The sequence below is a fragment of the Myxine glutinosa genome, chromosome 1 (assembly GCF_964187855.1).
Source record: "Myxine glutinosa chromosome 1, kmMyxGlut1.1, whole genome shotgun sequence".
Lineage (NCBI taxonomy): Eukaryota > Metazoa > Chordata > Myxini > Myxiniformes > Myxinidae > Myxine > Myxine glutinosa.
Genome location: NC_136261.1, coordinates 95,956,841 through 95,974,340, shown reverse-complemented (window position 1 = coordinate 95,974,340; position 17,500 = coordinate 95,956,841). Strand labels below are relative to the sequence as shown.

Genomic DNA, 17,500 nt, shown 5'->3' with positions numbered 1-17,500 from the left:
TGTTTTAAAGACCTGGAGGGAGGAGTGGGATTGAAGGGAGTGGGGGAGTTTGTTCCAGAGGCGGGAGAAAAGGGGAATGAAAGAGTGAAAGTGAGCAGAGAGACTTGATTTTGGCAGTTTAACCCTAAGAGGGTTGCTGGCAGATCTTGTGCGACCTGTAGGAATATTTGGGGGACAGAGCACAGAGAGAGCTGGGGGAGCAAGGCCGGAGAGGTGTCGGTAGAAGACAGAAAGACCACCAACCTGCCTGCGGTGAGTGAGTGAAAGGCCCTCGGAGTTAGCTTCATCGCAGGAGGTTCCAATGATTCTGAAAGCTTTGGCTTCAACAGCGTGAAGACGAGCTAGGTGTGAGGCAGGAGCACCGGCCCAGAAGGGGGAACAGTATTCCATTGGGCTGCGGATGAAAGCCTTATTTGTGGTGAGGAGCTCAGGTGTGCCAAGGAAGGACTTCGCACGACGGAGGATGCCCAGTCGGCGACTGGCTTTGGAGGCCAGCTTGGAAATGTGGTTTTCCCAAGAAAGATCATGGCAGATAGTGAGACCCAAAAGCTTGAGCGACAGAACTTCTTGGAGAGGATTGTTGAGAAAGTACATGGGAGGGTTTTCCAGTCCGTCTTTTCAGAGAGACATAGTAAGAGTGTGAGATTTGTCAGGATTGAAAGACATGTTCCACTTGTTTGACCAGTCTGTGATTTTGTCCTGGTCTGCAGAGAGTGAGGAGGCTGCAGGTTGCCGATATGAGGGATGAGGAATGGAGCGGCAGAGAGTGGAATCATCAGCAAAGAGATAGAAAGGATTTTCCAGAGAGTCGGAGAGATCATTGATGAAGACCAGAAAAAGCACAGGGCCCAGAACACTGCCTTGGGGAACTCCAGCCAGAACAGGAAGGGGCGATGAGAGAAATCCATTCAGGGTCACACGTTGACTACGACCAGAGAGGAAGTCCGCAAGCCAAGCGTGGAGATTTACATGGATACCATAGGAGGAGAGTTTGGTGAGCAGAGCTGGGTGCCAGACCGTATCGAAGGCTCGTGATATGTCGAGGGAGACAGCTCTGATTTCCTGTTTGGCATTGAGGATCTCCATCCATTGTTGAGACAGCAGAAGCAACATGTCCAGAGTAGAATGACCTGGTCTGAATCCAAATTGATGATCGGAGATCAAGCCATTGGAGAAGAGGAAGGATTTGATATCCGAAGCAATGATGGATTCCATGACTTTGCTGATAATTGGGAGCAGGCTGATTGGTCTGTAGTTGCTGGGATCTGTTTTTGCACCTTTTTTGTGTAAAGCGGTAATGTTTGTTGATTTCCAAGATGCTGGCAGATGACCTTGAGCAAAAGAGAGGGTGAAAATAACAGAGAGAGGGTGAGATAGAGCGGTAGAGCAGGATTTTAGGACCCGTGGGCTAATGCCGTCTGGTCCAGTTGCAGAATCACAGTCGAGGTTTGTCAAAAACTTCTCCACCTTGTCAGGAGAGAAGGACACAGAGTCCAGGAGCAGTTGGGTTCGAGTAGGTAAGGTGGGAACAGAGAGAGATGGGTTTGGAACACAAGATTTTGAGGCAAACACAGAGTTGAGGCATTCGGCTTTGTCACGTGCGGTGTCAACTGTGTAGCCATTTGAGGTGAGGGAGGGGATGGAGGGGGAACATATATATATATATATATATATATATATATATATATATATATATATATATATATATATATATATATATATATATATAATAACCACCTTTAGAGGCCATTTTTCCCCGCAAAGCGGGGGTTGGCCTTTTTCGGGAACCGTGGTTGTTGTTGTTTTTTTGGTCCACTTTTTGAAGCAATGTTTTATGGCCGGATGCCCTTCCTGACGCCAACCATTTTCGCCGCCTTTAACGACAAACAGGGAATTACCAGTGAACTGGTACTCAAATTAGCCGACCTCGGAAGGATGACAGGCTGAGTCAACCCCCCTGGCGTTAATTCAGCGATCGACCGGGATTCGAACCCAGGATCCTAGGATCATAAGCCGGCACCCTAGCAGCTAGCCCAACACCAGGGTTTCTGAAACCATTCTGAAAGCACGTTAATCGGATTTGACCAGAAGGAATTGGAACAAACACCAGAAACGGATTTGACCAGACGCCACCAGGATTTGGAGGAAGGAGACAGGTTTGAGACTTCATTCTTGAGTGTGGAGAGATAGTGCTTCCTGGCACTCCTGAGGGTCGACACATTGTAACATTGTAGACCCGTTGTAATATTTGCATCATTTTTCATGGAATCTCACATGTAAATGCAGGAAATACACATTGTTTAAGTTTTATGCTCTGCGTTAGCAATTTCTGAAAGCATGACGCCATCCAATCACATTTTATTTAGTTGATCATATGTTCAATTGCTCCTTATTTTCCTTACCCAACTTTCTGTTACCTTTATTTACCTCATCCCATCGTCAACTTTAGATGATGTCCCTTCAGAATCCTTAAAAAAAATCTTCATCTTTCTTTCTGATTCACAAATCAAAGGTCCTTTATGGACAGCTTGAGAAATAGAGCATTAGATAACTATTTCATGTCGTCTTGATACTCCAGCCATGCTGGAATAACTATCTGAACGTTTATTTTGAGTCATTTAGTGGATTTTTAAATTTTTTAATAACTATGAGGGGCATGGAAGAGTTGTCATACACATTGTGCACACACATACAGACAGAGACGCAGACAATGCAGGACTTGGGAACATGTGAACTTGGGGGGGGGGGGGGGGGGTGGGGGGGATGACGTAATTTCCTGAGGCACTTGTGTCGCCTAACATGTTTGGCCTGCAAGTGATTAACGTGCAAGCTCCTAAATGAGCCTTGGATGATTATTAAAAAGAAACAAAAACATTTTAACATTGTTTCAGAATGGCTGGCCAGCTGTGAAAGAAGAACTTGTACAGAGGCATGGCATGCCCAGTGACTCGGCTGATAGGCTCGGAGAAATGATCATTCAGAAGGGTGAGTGATGTGAAACCACTGCAGGCTTGGTGCGTTTAATTACTTTATCATTGAGAATGGCACTCGGTAGAGCGCATACCTCCGCCAGGCTGAACAGTTTGTTTTGTATCCCACTGATTGGCCGGATCTGGATTTGGACCTGAATCAAAATATAATCGGCTTGTTCTTGTCGCCAAACCAACTCATCCACCAAGTTTTGTCATAATCCATCTGCAACGTTTTGAGATATAGTGCGATATATCGTTTTTGGCCCTATCACTCAATGGTAAAGAACCACTTTAAAAATTCAAAATTTCTCGTATGTGGGTCCGTATACAGATCTTCAACAAATTCGAATTGATTCGTCCGTCACACACATAATCTGTCCACCAAGTTTCGTCCAAATCTGTCCATATAGTAGGGTGGCTTAGCAAAATTACCGTTACACGGTGGACAAAATCACCAAATTTGGCATGAACACTCCTAATGACCTATTAATCAATATTAGCCGAGGAGCCCTCGCGAATTTTTACGCGTATTCGTGTAAAACCCAAAAATCCAAAATGGCCGCCATCCAGTAATTAAAAACACATTTCCCAGGTTATATAAGTCATGGATAGCAAAAATTGGTATCAAAATATAAATTTTTAGGACACTGAATGTGTATTTTGATATTACAATATCACCAGTAAATTTAAAGGGACATTCAGTGATTTCATGTGAAGGGCGCCCTCAATGTTAGGGGGGGGGGGGGGGGGGGAAGCTTTTGGCTTGAATACATTGCTTATAACTCCAGGTCATCAATTATTGCGAATGATAAGCTGTAAACATTGTACCCTGGAAATACAACATTATCATTAGGAGTGCAAAATATCGAGCCCAAGAATTGGGCGTGTCGCTTATTGGATGTCACGCCTACCACTTTAAAGCTAAAGTATGAGTATCAGGCCATTTCCACTGTACAAACTTTGCCAGGGCAAATAGAGGCTGATCAAAGGTAGTGACTGGAATTTGTCCTGGGTTGAGATACTCAATCGCTTGTCTCTGGACATCCATGCCGTGCTTTATCATTGCGGCGGTGGAAGACTTTTCGTAGAACATAGGCAGTAGTGAACACACAGCTGGAGGGTCTTCTATGGGAGGTTGCTGCGAAGCATGATAGGCAGCCCAGACGATGGCATCTTCATTGGTGACATCCTCCTCTAACAGTGCTAGTGCATGTTCGACCCAACTATTTTCCTGGATAAGTGCCTCATTTAAGCAGGTCTTGGTTGGCTCTGTGTTACTCTCAGGTACTTCAATTGCAGCGGTTGTTAAAGCAACAGCAGGGACAAAAGCATAACTGACCGGGAGAGACTGCTGTGTTGCACCAGAAGGGGGTATCATAGTAGGTGGTCTGCTCTCACCAGGATCAGTTTGTGTTGGAAACTGAAAGAGACTAATTCCAGTCCCATGAAAGGAGTCATGTGAAGTGGTTGAGCTAGGGTTATGGTCTAGGTTGTCTCGGGCACCAACAGTAAACAACCCTTTCCGGAGAAAAGCAGGGCATACAACGCCGTCTTCTTCAAATCGCTCACATACAGATGTGGCAATACAGTCCTCAAGGTCCATAACCCTGTCATATGAAATGCTGATACCCATCTGATACAATTGCTGGATGAGTTTCTTGCTTCTTGTCAGTCCATGAATATTGAGACCAATGTAAATGGGGAGAGGTGGCTCACGCTCCAGAGTATGTCTTGTTTCAACAGCTGATTCAGATGGAGTTTTCTTCTTTGTGTTGTGGAGAATGGTCTGTCCTATAGTGAGGCAAGCCTGTGATTCACATCTGTCTTGATCTTTCAAGTTAAGGCCATCTATCTATAATTCCAGTAATCTCTGTCTGTCTGTCTGTACGTCTGTACGTTTGTCTGTGACCGCTGTTTCTCGACAACCACGGGTCCGATATACTTTTAACTTGCCAGGTATATTGCTGGGGACCCGAGGATGTGCCTTTTCAAGGTTTCATATTAATCGGACAATTACTTACCGAGCTATGTCCAAAAAACGATTCAACCAATCAGAGAGCAGCGAACGATCGCGTGTGCCGAACGTGGCGGGCACACTCTGCCTCGGATGGCACATTTGAGAGCGTATTCATTTATTTCACGTTTGCAAACTATGTTGGCGTTAAACTATGTTTTACAACTAATAAAAACGAATTTGCGATTCATTCGCTTTCCTGCGCGTTTGTGTACGCGATGGCGATTTCTTTACCAAACTCCGGAAGCCGTTCGCTTTGGACCGAACCATTGCATGTAAATAGAGGGGGGGGATTGTCACCACTCGCAAGCCGTTCGCTTTGGACCAAACCATTTCATGTAAATAGAGGGGGGGGATATAATTTTAGATATATATATATAGTACGGGCATGCCCTAGTTAAGTATAAAGGAGACAAGTGATTTGAGGCTTGGGGGCATTGAATTTTCTTGACATTGTGTTGGGAAACAGCCAGTGAATTTGAAGCATTGATGGTTGAAAATGTCTTTGCGGATTATCGTTGCAGCTTTTGCTAGAATCTCAGCGTCTTCTGAGAAATCCCGTTTTTTCAAAGCTTCCTTCAACATATTTCGCATTCCTTCTTTGAAAACAATAACCGTGTTTCTACCATCGTTCTGTTCCTGTGCCTCTGGGAAGTGTTCCAGCAGTTGACGCTTCAGCCTAGTCTTGTTGACTTCTTTGTGGATACCCATGTCCTGAAGACGATTCACATAGAGTGAATGAATCTCTGAAAGCTTAAAGAGGAAAGTCCCAGAGTCTACAGCTATCTCAATGTAGCTTGTCAGCTCTACAAACACTCTAGACTCATTCACTTTTTCATTTACATTTGGTGATTCCCGACTCAACTTTCTGACGAGACTGCGGTAACGATTTCGCAGATGGGTCAGGCATTTTAAATGATACTTTGCTTCCATCGCAATCAAATCTCCTCCAACAATTCGAGCAAGAAGCTGTGTGTCATGTAGCTCTGTGATCATACATCGTATATTGGTATCAGCATCATATGTTAAAACTTGAGAGAGCTCACCGTCCTCATGTCCTTTGTCACAGAAGATGCACTTTGCTGTGTTTATCGTTTGGCGCTTACTTGATCTCCTTTGAGACTCGACAGTGTTGGGGACACCCATTTTCTTTGCTTGCGTCCTTGTCAACTTGGAATTGTTATATTTCAAATGGCAAGATTTATGCCAAGATGCATGGTGGGTTACAAAATCTGCAGCAGTAACATCACTGCCAAAGTAGATGTTAGTTGGAAGTGCATCAATGTCTCTGAACTGTTCTACATTTGTCAAAAATGATGTATAAGCATCTGTCATGTCACGACTTGCTATAGGATTCTGCAAAGGGCATTTCAAAGGTTCAGATGTGTGTTGCTGACAAATGATACAACAATTCCAATCTAGATCCATCTTGTATATGGGCTCATCTCTCTTGGCACGATGTCTGAATCCAATCCGTACCAGCAGTTTCCTTGGCTTTCAATCGGTGCTCTGAAATTGAGCAAAAAGTATATATTATTCACATTAAAATAATATCAATATAAATAACTTAAGTTGAGTTTGGCAAAAATATAAATTTTACTCACAAGTAATATTAATCCAGCTTTAATTTAGCATTCACAATGGATGTCCTATAATACTTTCCATATGGAAAATTTATTGTGATAACAAAGAGAAAAAAACACATAATCAATCACATTTATTTTCAAGTCAAGATAGGACATCTGATTTTTTGTTTTCACTAATGATGTCCTATAATGTCTTCCGTAGTTTTAAAAATGGCCTGGGCAACAGCATTGTTTAACAGTTGCTTTTTATTATATTTGATTTATACGTATTAATCATTATCATGGGTAAAGTTAATAAGTGCTATATAATGCAGTATAAAAATATCTAATTAGCCAGAATTTTCTAAATTCCTGATATAGTGCATATTGTGTTGATTATTTTGCATAGGCCATTATTTATAGGAGTGTTTAAGCTTGTCTAATTATGCTGATTGTTACCAAATGTACATAAACACATACTTCTGTTTAGCTAAAAAAACCTGACTTGATCACTGAAGTTCTGTAATTAAAGATAATAACTTGAAAAGTTGCTTACTTACCATAAAATATGTAGATTGTTAACAAAGGAGGCCAGAAAACTTTCCACCAATACATGTGCTTAGCAGTATAGTAAAGACAGCCTGTAGTCACAATGTCGCCCTCTAAATTAGGTATATAACTACGGATACCCACAAGGGTCACATTAAGGTTAGGATAAAAGCATAATTAAAACATTCACATTATTTCCATGTTCAAACCCTTGTCTCAAGAACGCACTATCTTGAGAAAAAATAGTTTAGATCACTTTTAAATTCAATTAGTTTGGATGTTGCAGTCAATATTATGTAGTTTGATTTCTTTGATCTTTAGACCTACGGGAAATAAACAACCATGTTGTCCATATGTGGTAGGTTATTTGTGTATCTTTTTAAAAAATAGGGCTTCAATAAAAATATTCTGGTATAATATAATCATACTTTGGTACAATTTAGCCATCGTATGACCGCTAAAAACCAAGGAAATTGCTATTTCAGCATAAATGGCGGCCATTTTGGATTTTTATGTTTTACTTTAATATTTCAGGAGGGTGACCGAACATGTTGAGGACATGGTTCTGATATTTAAGTAATATTTTGATACAATTTGGCTTTCCTCTAACAACTACAACCCAAGAAAATTGGTATTTTATCATGAACGGCAGCCATCTTGGATTTGTTTGTGTTACCATGGTTACGTACATATTTCGAGAGGGCTCCTCGGCTAAAATCAACTGATATATCCTAAGGAAGCCTCACACCAAAAATGGCGCTTTTGTCCGCCCGGTAACGGTAATCTTGAAAATTGACCCCAAGCCACCCCGCTAATAACTTCTTGAGATATCCTGCTATTTATCGTTTTCGGCTCTATCTCCCAATGGTGAAGAATCACTAAAAATTCTCATAGCCGGATCCGAATCTTCACCAAAATCGAATCATTTCGTCCATGTCACATACCCAACCTCCACCAAATCCATCCACAACTTGGAGATATCCTGTTCACAAACAGACAGACCGGGGTGGAAACATATCTCTTCCCGCCTTCGGTGGCAGAGGTCATTACAATAAACAAAATAGTTGTTCTCTCTAAGGTTTGAATCGTGGTTGTTCAAAAATAATCCAAAATTAATTTGTTATTCATTCCTTCTATTGTTTCTTCAAAAATGCCGATTGTTACAGATTCTCCACAGCACCTTCCAAATTGTAGTTCTTGCAACTGAGCTATGGGTACCTGAAAATGCTTTTGATGTTATGGATTATGTTCTTGCAGATGATTTTGTTAACCTCCCAGTTTTGGAGAAATTAATGTAAAACGTTTTTTGGGACCCAGGAGGAGAGGAAGTGCTGCAAAAGCTCATTGTAGATCCTAATCTACAGGGGGAGAAAGCTCAGAAATCCATACATGACCTTCAGCTGCTTTTCTCCTACCTCCGCATCCTCGGTGTTTCAAACAAGGTATTGATAAAAAGGATTTTGATCCATTTCCAAATATAATGGATTGTAATGTCCCATTGCTTCCTGTATTGATTTTAACCAAACCAATGCGGTGATGATGCCCTCTCCAGGTTAAGCTGGATCTGAGCCTTGCACGAGGAGTTGATTATTACACAGGAGTGGTGTTTGAAGCAGAGATATCTGACAGCAGAGGTGGAAGCAAAAATTGTCACTTTCACAAATATCACAACATGCCACTTTTGATCTTGGTCCCAAAACAAATGTATACATCATGTCAGATCATCACCTTCATTCCAACGTTTCCTGATATCATCATCACTGCTCATAGCAAATTGCTTGAGATATAAAATATACATAGAGATTATTGAAATCTATGCACTGTTCATATTTTAAAATGTTTGTGTGTTTGCTTGTGTGTTTGTGCGCAATTCTTTCACAGGAACCGTAGCACCTAGAGGCCCCAAATTTTGGGTTTAGGCACTTCAGAATGTGGGCAAGGTTTTAAGTACCATACATTGGCCTTGGCATCCATTTTGTGGCCAACAAAGGCCACTGTAGAATGTATATTGGGATGTGGGGCCAGGCACTGCTGCTGCCGACCCACTGGCAAAAGGTAACTAACTATGCGGCCAATAACTCCATAGCTTTTCAATGTCCAGCACTTTCCGAAACTACCACCAGGAAAAGCTCACCCAGCCGGGCAGCACCGGGTCGCCCATGCTAGTAATCAGACCCATGCCAGACCAATGTGTTTATTTGGCTTTGGCCTTCACTAAATTGTGTGATAATAAGTAGGAACTTAAAGCTGTGTGTTATAACTTTATTAACACCGTTTGTTTTGTATTCTTTTTCTCATGTATTCTGTTGACAGTACATATTTTAAATCTTTTGAAATCGTTTTTATCTTAAAATTGTTATTGTCTAAAATGCTTGTAACTGAATCTCGGATGCAGATAAGGTGGGCAGTGTGGCAGGAGGAGGGCGGTATGATGACCTCGTGGCTGAGCTGCACCCAAAGGGTAAACAATATCCCTGTGTGGGGCTGAGCATTGGTGTCGACAGATTGGTCATGTTGGCTGCTCAGGTAAGGCATGTGATACTCGGCTTGACATACTTTATCTATCTATAATTCCAGTAATCTCTGTCTGTACGTTTATTTGTCTGTGACCGCTGTTTCTCGACAACCACGGGTCCGATATACTTTTAACTTGCCAGGTATATTGCTGGGGACCCGAGGATGTGCCTTTTCAAGGTTTCATATTAATCGGACAATTACTTACCGAGCTATGTCCAAAAAACGATTCAACCAATCAGAGAGCAGCGAACTATCGCGTGTGCCGAACGTGGCGGGCACACTCTGCCTCGGATGGCACATTTGAGAGCGTATTCATTTATTTCACGTTTGCAAACTATGTTGGCGTTAAACTATGTTTTACAACTAATAAAAACGAATTTGCGATTCATTCGCTTTCCTGCGCGTTTGTGCACGCGATGGCGATTTCTTTACCAAACTCCGGAAGCCGTTCGCTTTGGACCAAACCATTGCATGTAAATAGAGGGGGGGGATTGTCACCACTCGCAAGCCGTTCGCTTTGGACCAAACCATTTCATGTAAATAGAGGGGGGGGATATAATTTTAGATATAGATATAGTACGGGCATGCCCTAGTTTTTTAAATCGAGGCACGACTTGATCAATAAATGTCTTTAATTGAGCTTGACATGTCAGTGATAATAGTGGATAAATTAACTTCTTCCTTTACCAATCCCATTCCTCTCTTTAGGAAGCCTGGTGTTGGCTTCGCGGTTAGGGTGCCGGCTTGGGATCCTCGGATCCTGGGTTCGAATCCAGGTCGATCGCTGAATTAATGCCAGGGTGGTTAACTCAGCCTGTCATCCTTCCGAGGTCAGCAAATTGAGTACCAGTTCACTGGTAATTCCCTGTGTGTTGCAAGAGGCGACTAACAGGGTTGGCGGCAGGAAGAGCATCCGGCCATAAAACATTGCTTCAATATGGGGACCACGGTACCCGAAAAAGGCCAACCCTGCTCTGCGGGGAAAAATGGCCTCTAAAGGTGGTTCTTTCTTCTTTCTTCTTTACCAGGTCGAACCTGTGATGCTGCAAAAGAGCATCACTGAAGTGGTTGTCGCATCTGCAGAGAAAGGGTTTTTGGAGGAACGCATGCATCTCCTCGCTCACTTGTGGGATTCTGGAATCAAGGTCATTTCAGGACATTGTGATAGCAAGACGTTTCTTGTTCAAATTGATTCTCCTTTATCATTTTCATCACGTTGAGTGATAAGTTGTTTGATACCTGCGTGGTAAGTGAACAGATATTTCTCAGCAAAAGTGGTCAAACAACATGCTTTTGCTGACCAGGCCGAAATGATGTGGGATAAAGATCCATCACTGCTTCGGCAGCTACAGTGGTGCGAGAAACATGGAGTGCCGTTGGTGGTCATTATTGGCTCCCGTGAACAAGCGACTGGTGTCGTGGGACTTCGGAACATCGCCCTGCGTCACCAGGTTGTTCTTTGTCTCCTTCCCGTCGCACTTTGTATTTTATTTCTCACAACTATGCCTTTGTTTATTTTTTCGTTAAACTTCTACTCTTCTCATGAGCTGCATGAATTACAGTTGTTGATTCACTAAACAACACGTTCTTTGTTTCTTGTGCCTTTCTTTCATCTCGTATACTTGCATCGTCATTTTATTCCATATCATTGCGACCTGACTGAAGACTTCTTTGTTTTCAGGAAGATGTGCCATTGGTTGACATCGTGGCAGAGGTCAAGAAGAGGTTACAGCAAACGTGAAATGAACTTATACAATTCCATTTTTTGTTTGATTATGGGCTGTCGATAAAGTTATAAACACCTTCGGGCTGATTTCAGCCCTTTGCATATCCATGCATACAATAGGAAGGAAGGAAGGTCAAGTTGGCGAGTAGAGCTTCTTGCAAGTCACGAGCATCGATGAGTACCTCCTCTCCGCTTAATGACTTCCTCAATCAAGAAGCTATTAAGAATGCCAAGTATCGCATCGTCTCTCTGCAAGTTATATTGACAAATGTGAAGAAAATAAAAATTTCTAAGGAAACATTCATACATTATACATTTTACCTCCGCCACCAAAGGTGCACGAAGGTTATGTTTTGAGCCCTGTCTGTTTGTTTGTATGTGAACATATGTCAAAAAGTTGTGGACGGATTTGGACGAAACTTGGTGGACAGGTGAGTGTGTGACGAGGATGAATTGATTCGATTTTTATGAACATCTGGATCTGCATACCAGTATTTTAAAGAATTTTTAAGTGATTCAGATAGATGGGGCCAAAAACTATTTATAGCATTATATTTCAAAAGGTTGTGGATGAGTTGTGACAAAGCTAGGTGGATGAGTTGGGTAGGTGACAATAACAAGCCGATTCGAGTTTGGTTCAGGTCCGGATCCAGATCCGGCCTATCAGTGGGATACAAAGCGTAAACTGTTCAGCCAGATGGAGTTATGCACTCTACTGAGTGCCCTTCTAGTTAATGTCTTGATGTTTCATGAATGTCAAGTGCTGTTAGAGTGAAAGATGCAACGGGATCCTGAAAACGTTTAAAAAAGATTCATGTTGAGAATTATTCTCTTGCTAAATATGGTTGTTACCCGGCACGCGTGAAGTGCAAAGCGTGGTTAAGCAATTGGTTCACTTTGTCTGTCTGTCGAGCATACCTCTGCATACGAGGTAGAGAGCATACCTCTGGCCAGGCTGAACAGTTTATGTTTTGTATCCCACTGATAGGTCAGATCTGAATCAGGGCCTGAACCAAAATCTAATCATTTATTATTTTCACATACCCAAATCATACACCTAGTTTTGTCATAAGTCATCCACAACGTTTTGAAATATCATGCTACATATCGTTTTGGCCCCATCACTCAATAATGAAGAATCACTTTTGAAATAAATAAAAAAATCTCTAATCCAGATTCGAATCTTCACCAAAATTGAAACAATTCTTCCTTATCACATACAAAACCTCCTCGCCAAATTTCGTGCAAATCCGTCGACAACTTTTTGAGTTATCTTGTTCATAAACAGACAGGGTGAAAACATAACTTCAATCCACCTTCGATGGCAGAAGTAACAATATCGACAAATTCCCATGATTTTATGCACTTTGTACAGCCTTTGTCTTTGTACCGCCATCTTGAACAGCCTTTGTCTGTCCGTATGTCCCCACAAACGTACACCAATCAGAGCTGAGGATCTGGTCACATGACAGGGCGACAGCGTGCAGTAACTATTACAGTTGCATATTTTACTAAAAGGAAATATAACAAGAAGGAAAATATACACAAAGAATTAAGTTAAGCACCCCCCCCGTATTTTTACAACCTCGCACATTACAAGTTTGTTGTCGTCAAAACAGTGTAATATACCCATGATATTGCTATATTTTCTGGAGAAGTGATATTATGGTCACATAAAAACATAACAATCATGCCGTTTTCAATATTTTATTCTGAATAATTTAAGGTGAAATTTTTTGGGAATTTTAGGCATATTTTCACCTCAATTTAAGTATGGAGCTATAGGTCCATCACGGACAGTGTGGATGACGTTTATGTTTTCTAACGTACAGTCATTGTTCTGAGAAGACCTCTAGCGATCTTTGCGTCAATAACGTGTGTAGGACCCACGTGATCGGATCACTGACTCAACCAATCACATTTTTTCACTTTGATCACTCAATTTCATCAATGGATAATTGCTAATGTCATACCAATCATTATTTGATCTCACATACCTTAGAATATATGCCAATGTATACATATACACAAAGAATATATATTAGGGGGTGCTTACCTTAATTCGTTGTGTAGGGGTGCTTAACTTAATTCTTTGTGTATACATAAAATGTCATAGCCCCTGTGGTTTTATAAGTTTGCTGTACGGAGTTAAAAGCCCTCAGTTGGCCATCTTTGGTCAAATTACCAAAAAAAGACCGAAAGTCTAACAGCGGCGTAGCCGGGCTTGTTTGATACTTTAGTTGAAGAGGATAATATGACCTGGGTGGAGATACCAGTTAGCAAATAATGTAACTATTAAATTATTTTGAAGTACTCGAAGTCTCCAAGTTGTCTTTCACCATGGAAGTGAAGAGATTGCATTGAGACACCATATGGTTTATTATATACGTTGGTCAGTTAGTCAACACTATCAAAGTGACCTCAGCACCATCCCAGCACACACCACTTCAGCACCATCCTGACACACACCACTCACTGTGTGTGCTACGGAATGTGGTGTTTTATGGCGGTGGGAGTGCAAATCCTCCCACCAACCTCCTTGAGAGAGAGGCCCCAGTGATTTGGCACTCATTTTGCCGATCTCTGAAGGATGACAGGCTGAGTTAACCCCACCTGGTGTTAATTCAACAGCTTGTGTTAATTCAAAACTCTCACGTATTGTCTCTGTGACAAGTTTGAACAAAATCAGTCCATGCTTGTTGGGAAATGGTTGGGGACACGTTTGAGTAACAAAATGGCCCCAGTCGGCAATCTTGGATCTGATCGCAAAATAAAGTGAGTTGCACTTATCTGCTGTCATTTTCTGTGCTTGTGCCAGGTTTAAACAAAATCCGACTATGCATCTTCAAGAAATGGTTGAGGACACGTTCAACATCGGGTTTTTTACAACTGAAATGGCCACCAGTCGGCCATCTTTGATAACATTGCGAACCAAGATGATGTGCATATGTATAGCATCATGTATTATCTTTGTGCCAAGTATGAACAAAATCCGTCAATACATCTGTGAGATATGGTTGCGGACGGACGGACGAGATCCAATCCATAAGCCCCTGTTTTGGGCTAAGTCCAACGGGGGCTAATATCCTTCTGTGGAACGTTTCAGGGACCCAACTGGTGTCAGTTTCAGAAATTCCTCAATGCAATTATGATTTTGAAATGCGATTGACACGGACTTTGCTCCTGAATCCGGAAGTGAACAGATGATGGTTCGCTGGTTTGATATCTCAATGCAATCGTGATTTAACATTATATTTTGATGTATTAACACGATAGTATTTGTGATTGGAATGATGAATGATGCTATCAAATTAAATGATGCTAAACAATAAAAATAGGGATATTGAGTTTAAAGCAGAATGAGGAAATGACGTAACTGTTTTCATCCGTGATATTTGCAGTTTCACCATTGACTGTGCATAGCAACATTCAGACAATTTACGTTTTTTGTCCAAGTCCTTCACGAACCTGCTGTCAATGCCTGATGTTCGACTTAAGGTGGCACAGGAATGTGGAATTTATTGGTTCATTGTTTGCCATTCGCCGTTTTTTTACCCAAGTCATTATACCTGGTGTTGGCCTAATGGTTAGGATGGTGGGCTTGGGATCCTAAGATCCTGCGTTCAAATCCTGTTGGATTATCGCCAGGTGAGGTTGACAGCCTGTCATCATTCTGAGGTCGGCAAAATGAGTACAAGAGAGGCAATGCATCAGCGGCAGATGCGCCCACAGAAATGATGCAACCTAGCAGCCGCATGGCTGCACACGAACCACCCACCACCCAAGTCATTCACGAACCGGCTGTGCATGCCTGAAGTCAAATTTTTTAAATACTTACATTAGTTGCTAATGGTATCCCCACCCAGGTCATACCATCCTCAACTGAAGTACTAAAGAAGCCCGGCTACGCCGTTGTTAGACTTTCGTTCTTATTAACCGCTCTTTGCATAAATATTGTTGAATTCACACTACGCGGCATTTCACACGTTACGTGGAATTTCTATGGGTATCTGCTTCACCGTTACAATGATGGCAGTTTTTGGTGAAAATGAGTGGGTGAGCAATATTTTTCTTTTTCATCGAGTTTAGAAACAACGGGCGGGTCTGCGGCATTGCGTTTAGTCCTGGTCTAACTGCATCACTTATCTGTTATCTCTGTACTAAGTGGATAGGGTGCCCAACGTTAATTGATCGGGCGGTCCTGAAGCCACCGGAAGCGCTCAATCCGCCATATTACTCCTCCCACACTATTATTCCGCCTCACACTATTACTCCTTGAAAAAAAGCATTGTTTAATACCTCGACGGTCGTTCTCAAAAGGAGACACGGAATCACATTTCATCGGCATGACATTCACCTTATTACTAACAGTCCCATGCATTACTCATGGGAGAGCAAATATGGCGGACAAATGCTTTTTTTAAAATGAGCTTCCCCTCCTGTCCAGTTAGTATAGAGATCGGTGATTTTCGGTGTCCAGTCCAGGCCACACACACAGTAGAGCGACAGGAAGCGGAAACCAACATCGTCCAACCTTTGCTTACAAAGATTTATTCTTGACTGAATCAAAACTTTAATAACACTGAAGCAACAAAATACTCTCAAAATCAATAATTTACTTAGTTACAATGCGTTATTGTAAAACTACTATTTCAGCTTTAGGCGGTGTATGGTTATCTTTATGCTCTATGTCGTGTTCAGCTTGCAGATGGTTTAGCTTTATGTGTATGCTTGAAAACAATTGCTAATTTTATGTCGCAAAAATTATCAAATTCGTTTGAACTTGTCAATATTTGGTTGACGAACGCGTTAACGTATAGATATAAACGGCTTCCGTTGATGACGCATTTCCTCTGACGTCACATCCTTGCCAACATGGTGGGTACTTTTCTGTACGGTGCTCTAATCTGCCGCAATCCGTCGAAATCCGACAAGTCCCTCACCATCAGTCTGTCCCCGATAATCTACTTTAATAGGGGATTTCATTACCTTTAATTTTATTTTTCGAATCCTGTATTTGAACGCTTTAAGTTATATTTGACAACTCAAGGCCTGGGCTCGTTATCGAACCAACTCATGGTCCAATTTACTTCACTTTTGACGTGGAAAAGTTAACCACGTGCGTTCTGGTCGTAGTTATAAATTGGCTATATTCAGTTTTACAAAGTAAGTGAATATTTATTTTACCTCCTGTGTAAATAATATGCTCGGTGCTCGTGCACCACAAGGTTGGCAGGATGATTTATTTATTTACTTATGGTGGGTTTTTCCTACCTGTGCATGCAGGTGAACGTTCCCAAAACGCGCAGGACGTTCTGTAAGCGGTGCCGCAAGCACCAGCTACACAAGGTGACGCAATACAAGAAGGGAAAGGACTCTCTGTATGCCCAGGGTGAGTGTCCATCAGTTGGTTACTTTCTAAGCTGTCTAGCCTGGGTTCGAATCCCGACCCAGCTACAAACTGCCATCCCGGTGTTTCACAGGCAGAAGGATCCACCATTACGTGTTTCGGCCCTCGGTCTGACGACCTCAGTTGGTGAACGTTTGAATCTGTTCGTTCGATTTATTATTTATATGTAGTTTTTTTGATGCTGAGGATCCGTAATGAGAATTTGTGTGCAAAGTGGGAAGAAGTCTGTTAATGTTTCCTTGTATAATTCATTCCACTCGGTATACTATGTAGTACGTGTCCTTTTATCCGACTGTTCTTAATCATGGATTTAAATTTTAATGTCCAATTTTTACAGGTAAGCGGCGCTATGACCGCAAACAGAGTGGTTATGGGGGACAAACAAAGCCGATCTTCCACAAAAAGGTGAGGCCTTGGTGTCGCACAAAGTACGTTTTATCGTCGACACGTTTCCTGTAATTTCATGGTACTGTTCGCGACGGATTAGTTGCATTGATGTTCGTTGCGTGTATTTATGAACCAGGCCAAAACCACCAAGAAGATTGTGTTGCGGTTAGAATGTGTCGAGCCAAACTGCCGTGCGAAGCGCATGCTCCCAATCAAGCGCTGCAAACACTTCGAGCTTGGAGGAGATAAGAAACGCAAGGTACGACCCACTCTCACTCGAACTCCATCACATCCTTTTTTTTTTTTACCTCTTCTCCCATGCCCAGCCTTCTGCCTTTTTCCTCTGCTCACACTTCGTCC

General features: G+C 42.0%; 2 protein-coding genes across 5 annotated transcripts in view; both read left to right on the top strand.

Annotated features, from left to right (window-relative positions):
- Nucleotides 1-14,132, top strand: part of LOC137426672 (histidine--tRNA ligase, cytoplasmic) — a 76,928-nt gene extending 62,796 nt beyond the window's left edge. For all 3 annotated transcript variants that reach the window (XM_068115446.2, XM_078775071.1, XM_068115454.2), the window contains 7 exons: nt 2,892-2,985; nt 8,418-8,542; nt 8,653-8,734; nt 9,496-9,626; nt 10,646-10,762; nt 10,922-11,068; nt 11,299-14,132. In XM_068115446.2, coding sequence (XP_067971547.2) covers nt 2,892-2,985; nt 8,418-8,542; nt 8,653-8,734; nt 9,496-9,626; nt 10,646-10,762; nt 10,922-11,068; nt 11,299-11,358 — 756 coding nt within the window. In that variant the 3' untranslated portion in view covers nt 11,359-14,132. The remainder of the gene's footprint in view (nt 1-2,891; nt 2,986-8,417; nt 8,543-8,652; nt 8,735-9,495; nt 9,627-10,645; nt 10,763-10,921; nt 11,069-11,298) is intronic.
- A 2,037-nt stretch (nt 14,133-16,169) lies between these two features.
- LOC137426663 (large ribosomal subunit protein eL42) overlaps nt 16,170-17,500 on the top strand; it is a 1,866-nt gene continuing 535 nt past the window's right edge. Inside the window, exons 1-4 of one of the 2 annotated variants that reach the window (XM_068115435.1) lie at nt 16,170-16,221; nt 16,630-16,735; nt 17,091-17,158; nt 17,277-17,399. In XM_068115435.1, the coding sequence (XP_067971536.1) occupies nt 16,219-16,221; nt 16,630-16,735; nt 17,091-17,158; nt 17,277-17,399 (300 nt within the window). In that variant the 5' untranslated portion in view covers nt 16,170-16,218. Of the gene's footprint in view, nt 16,222-16,623; nt 16,736-17,090; nt 17,159-17,276; nt 17,400-17,500 lie in introns of those variants that run through there. The other variant, XM_078775035.1, reaches the window with a different exon arrangement.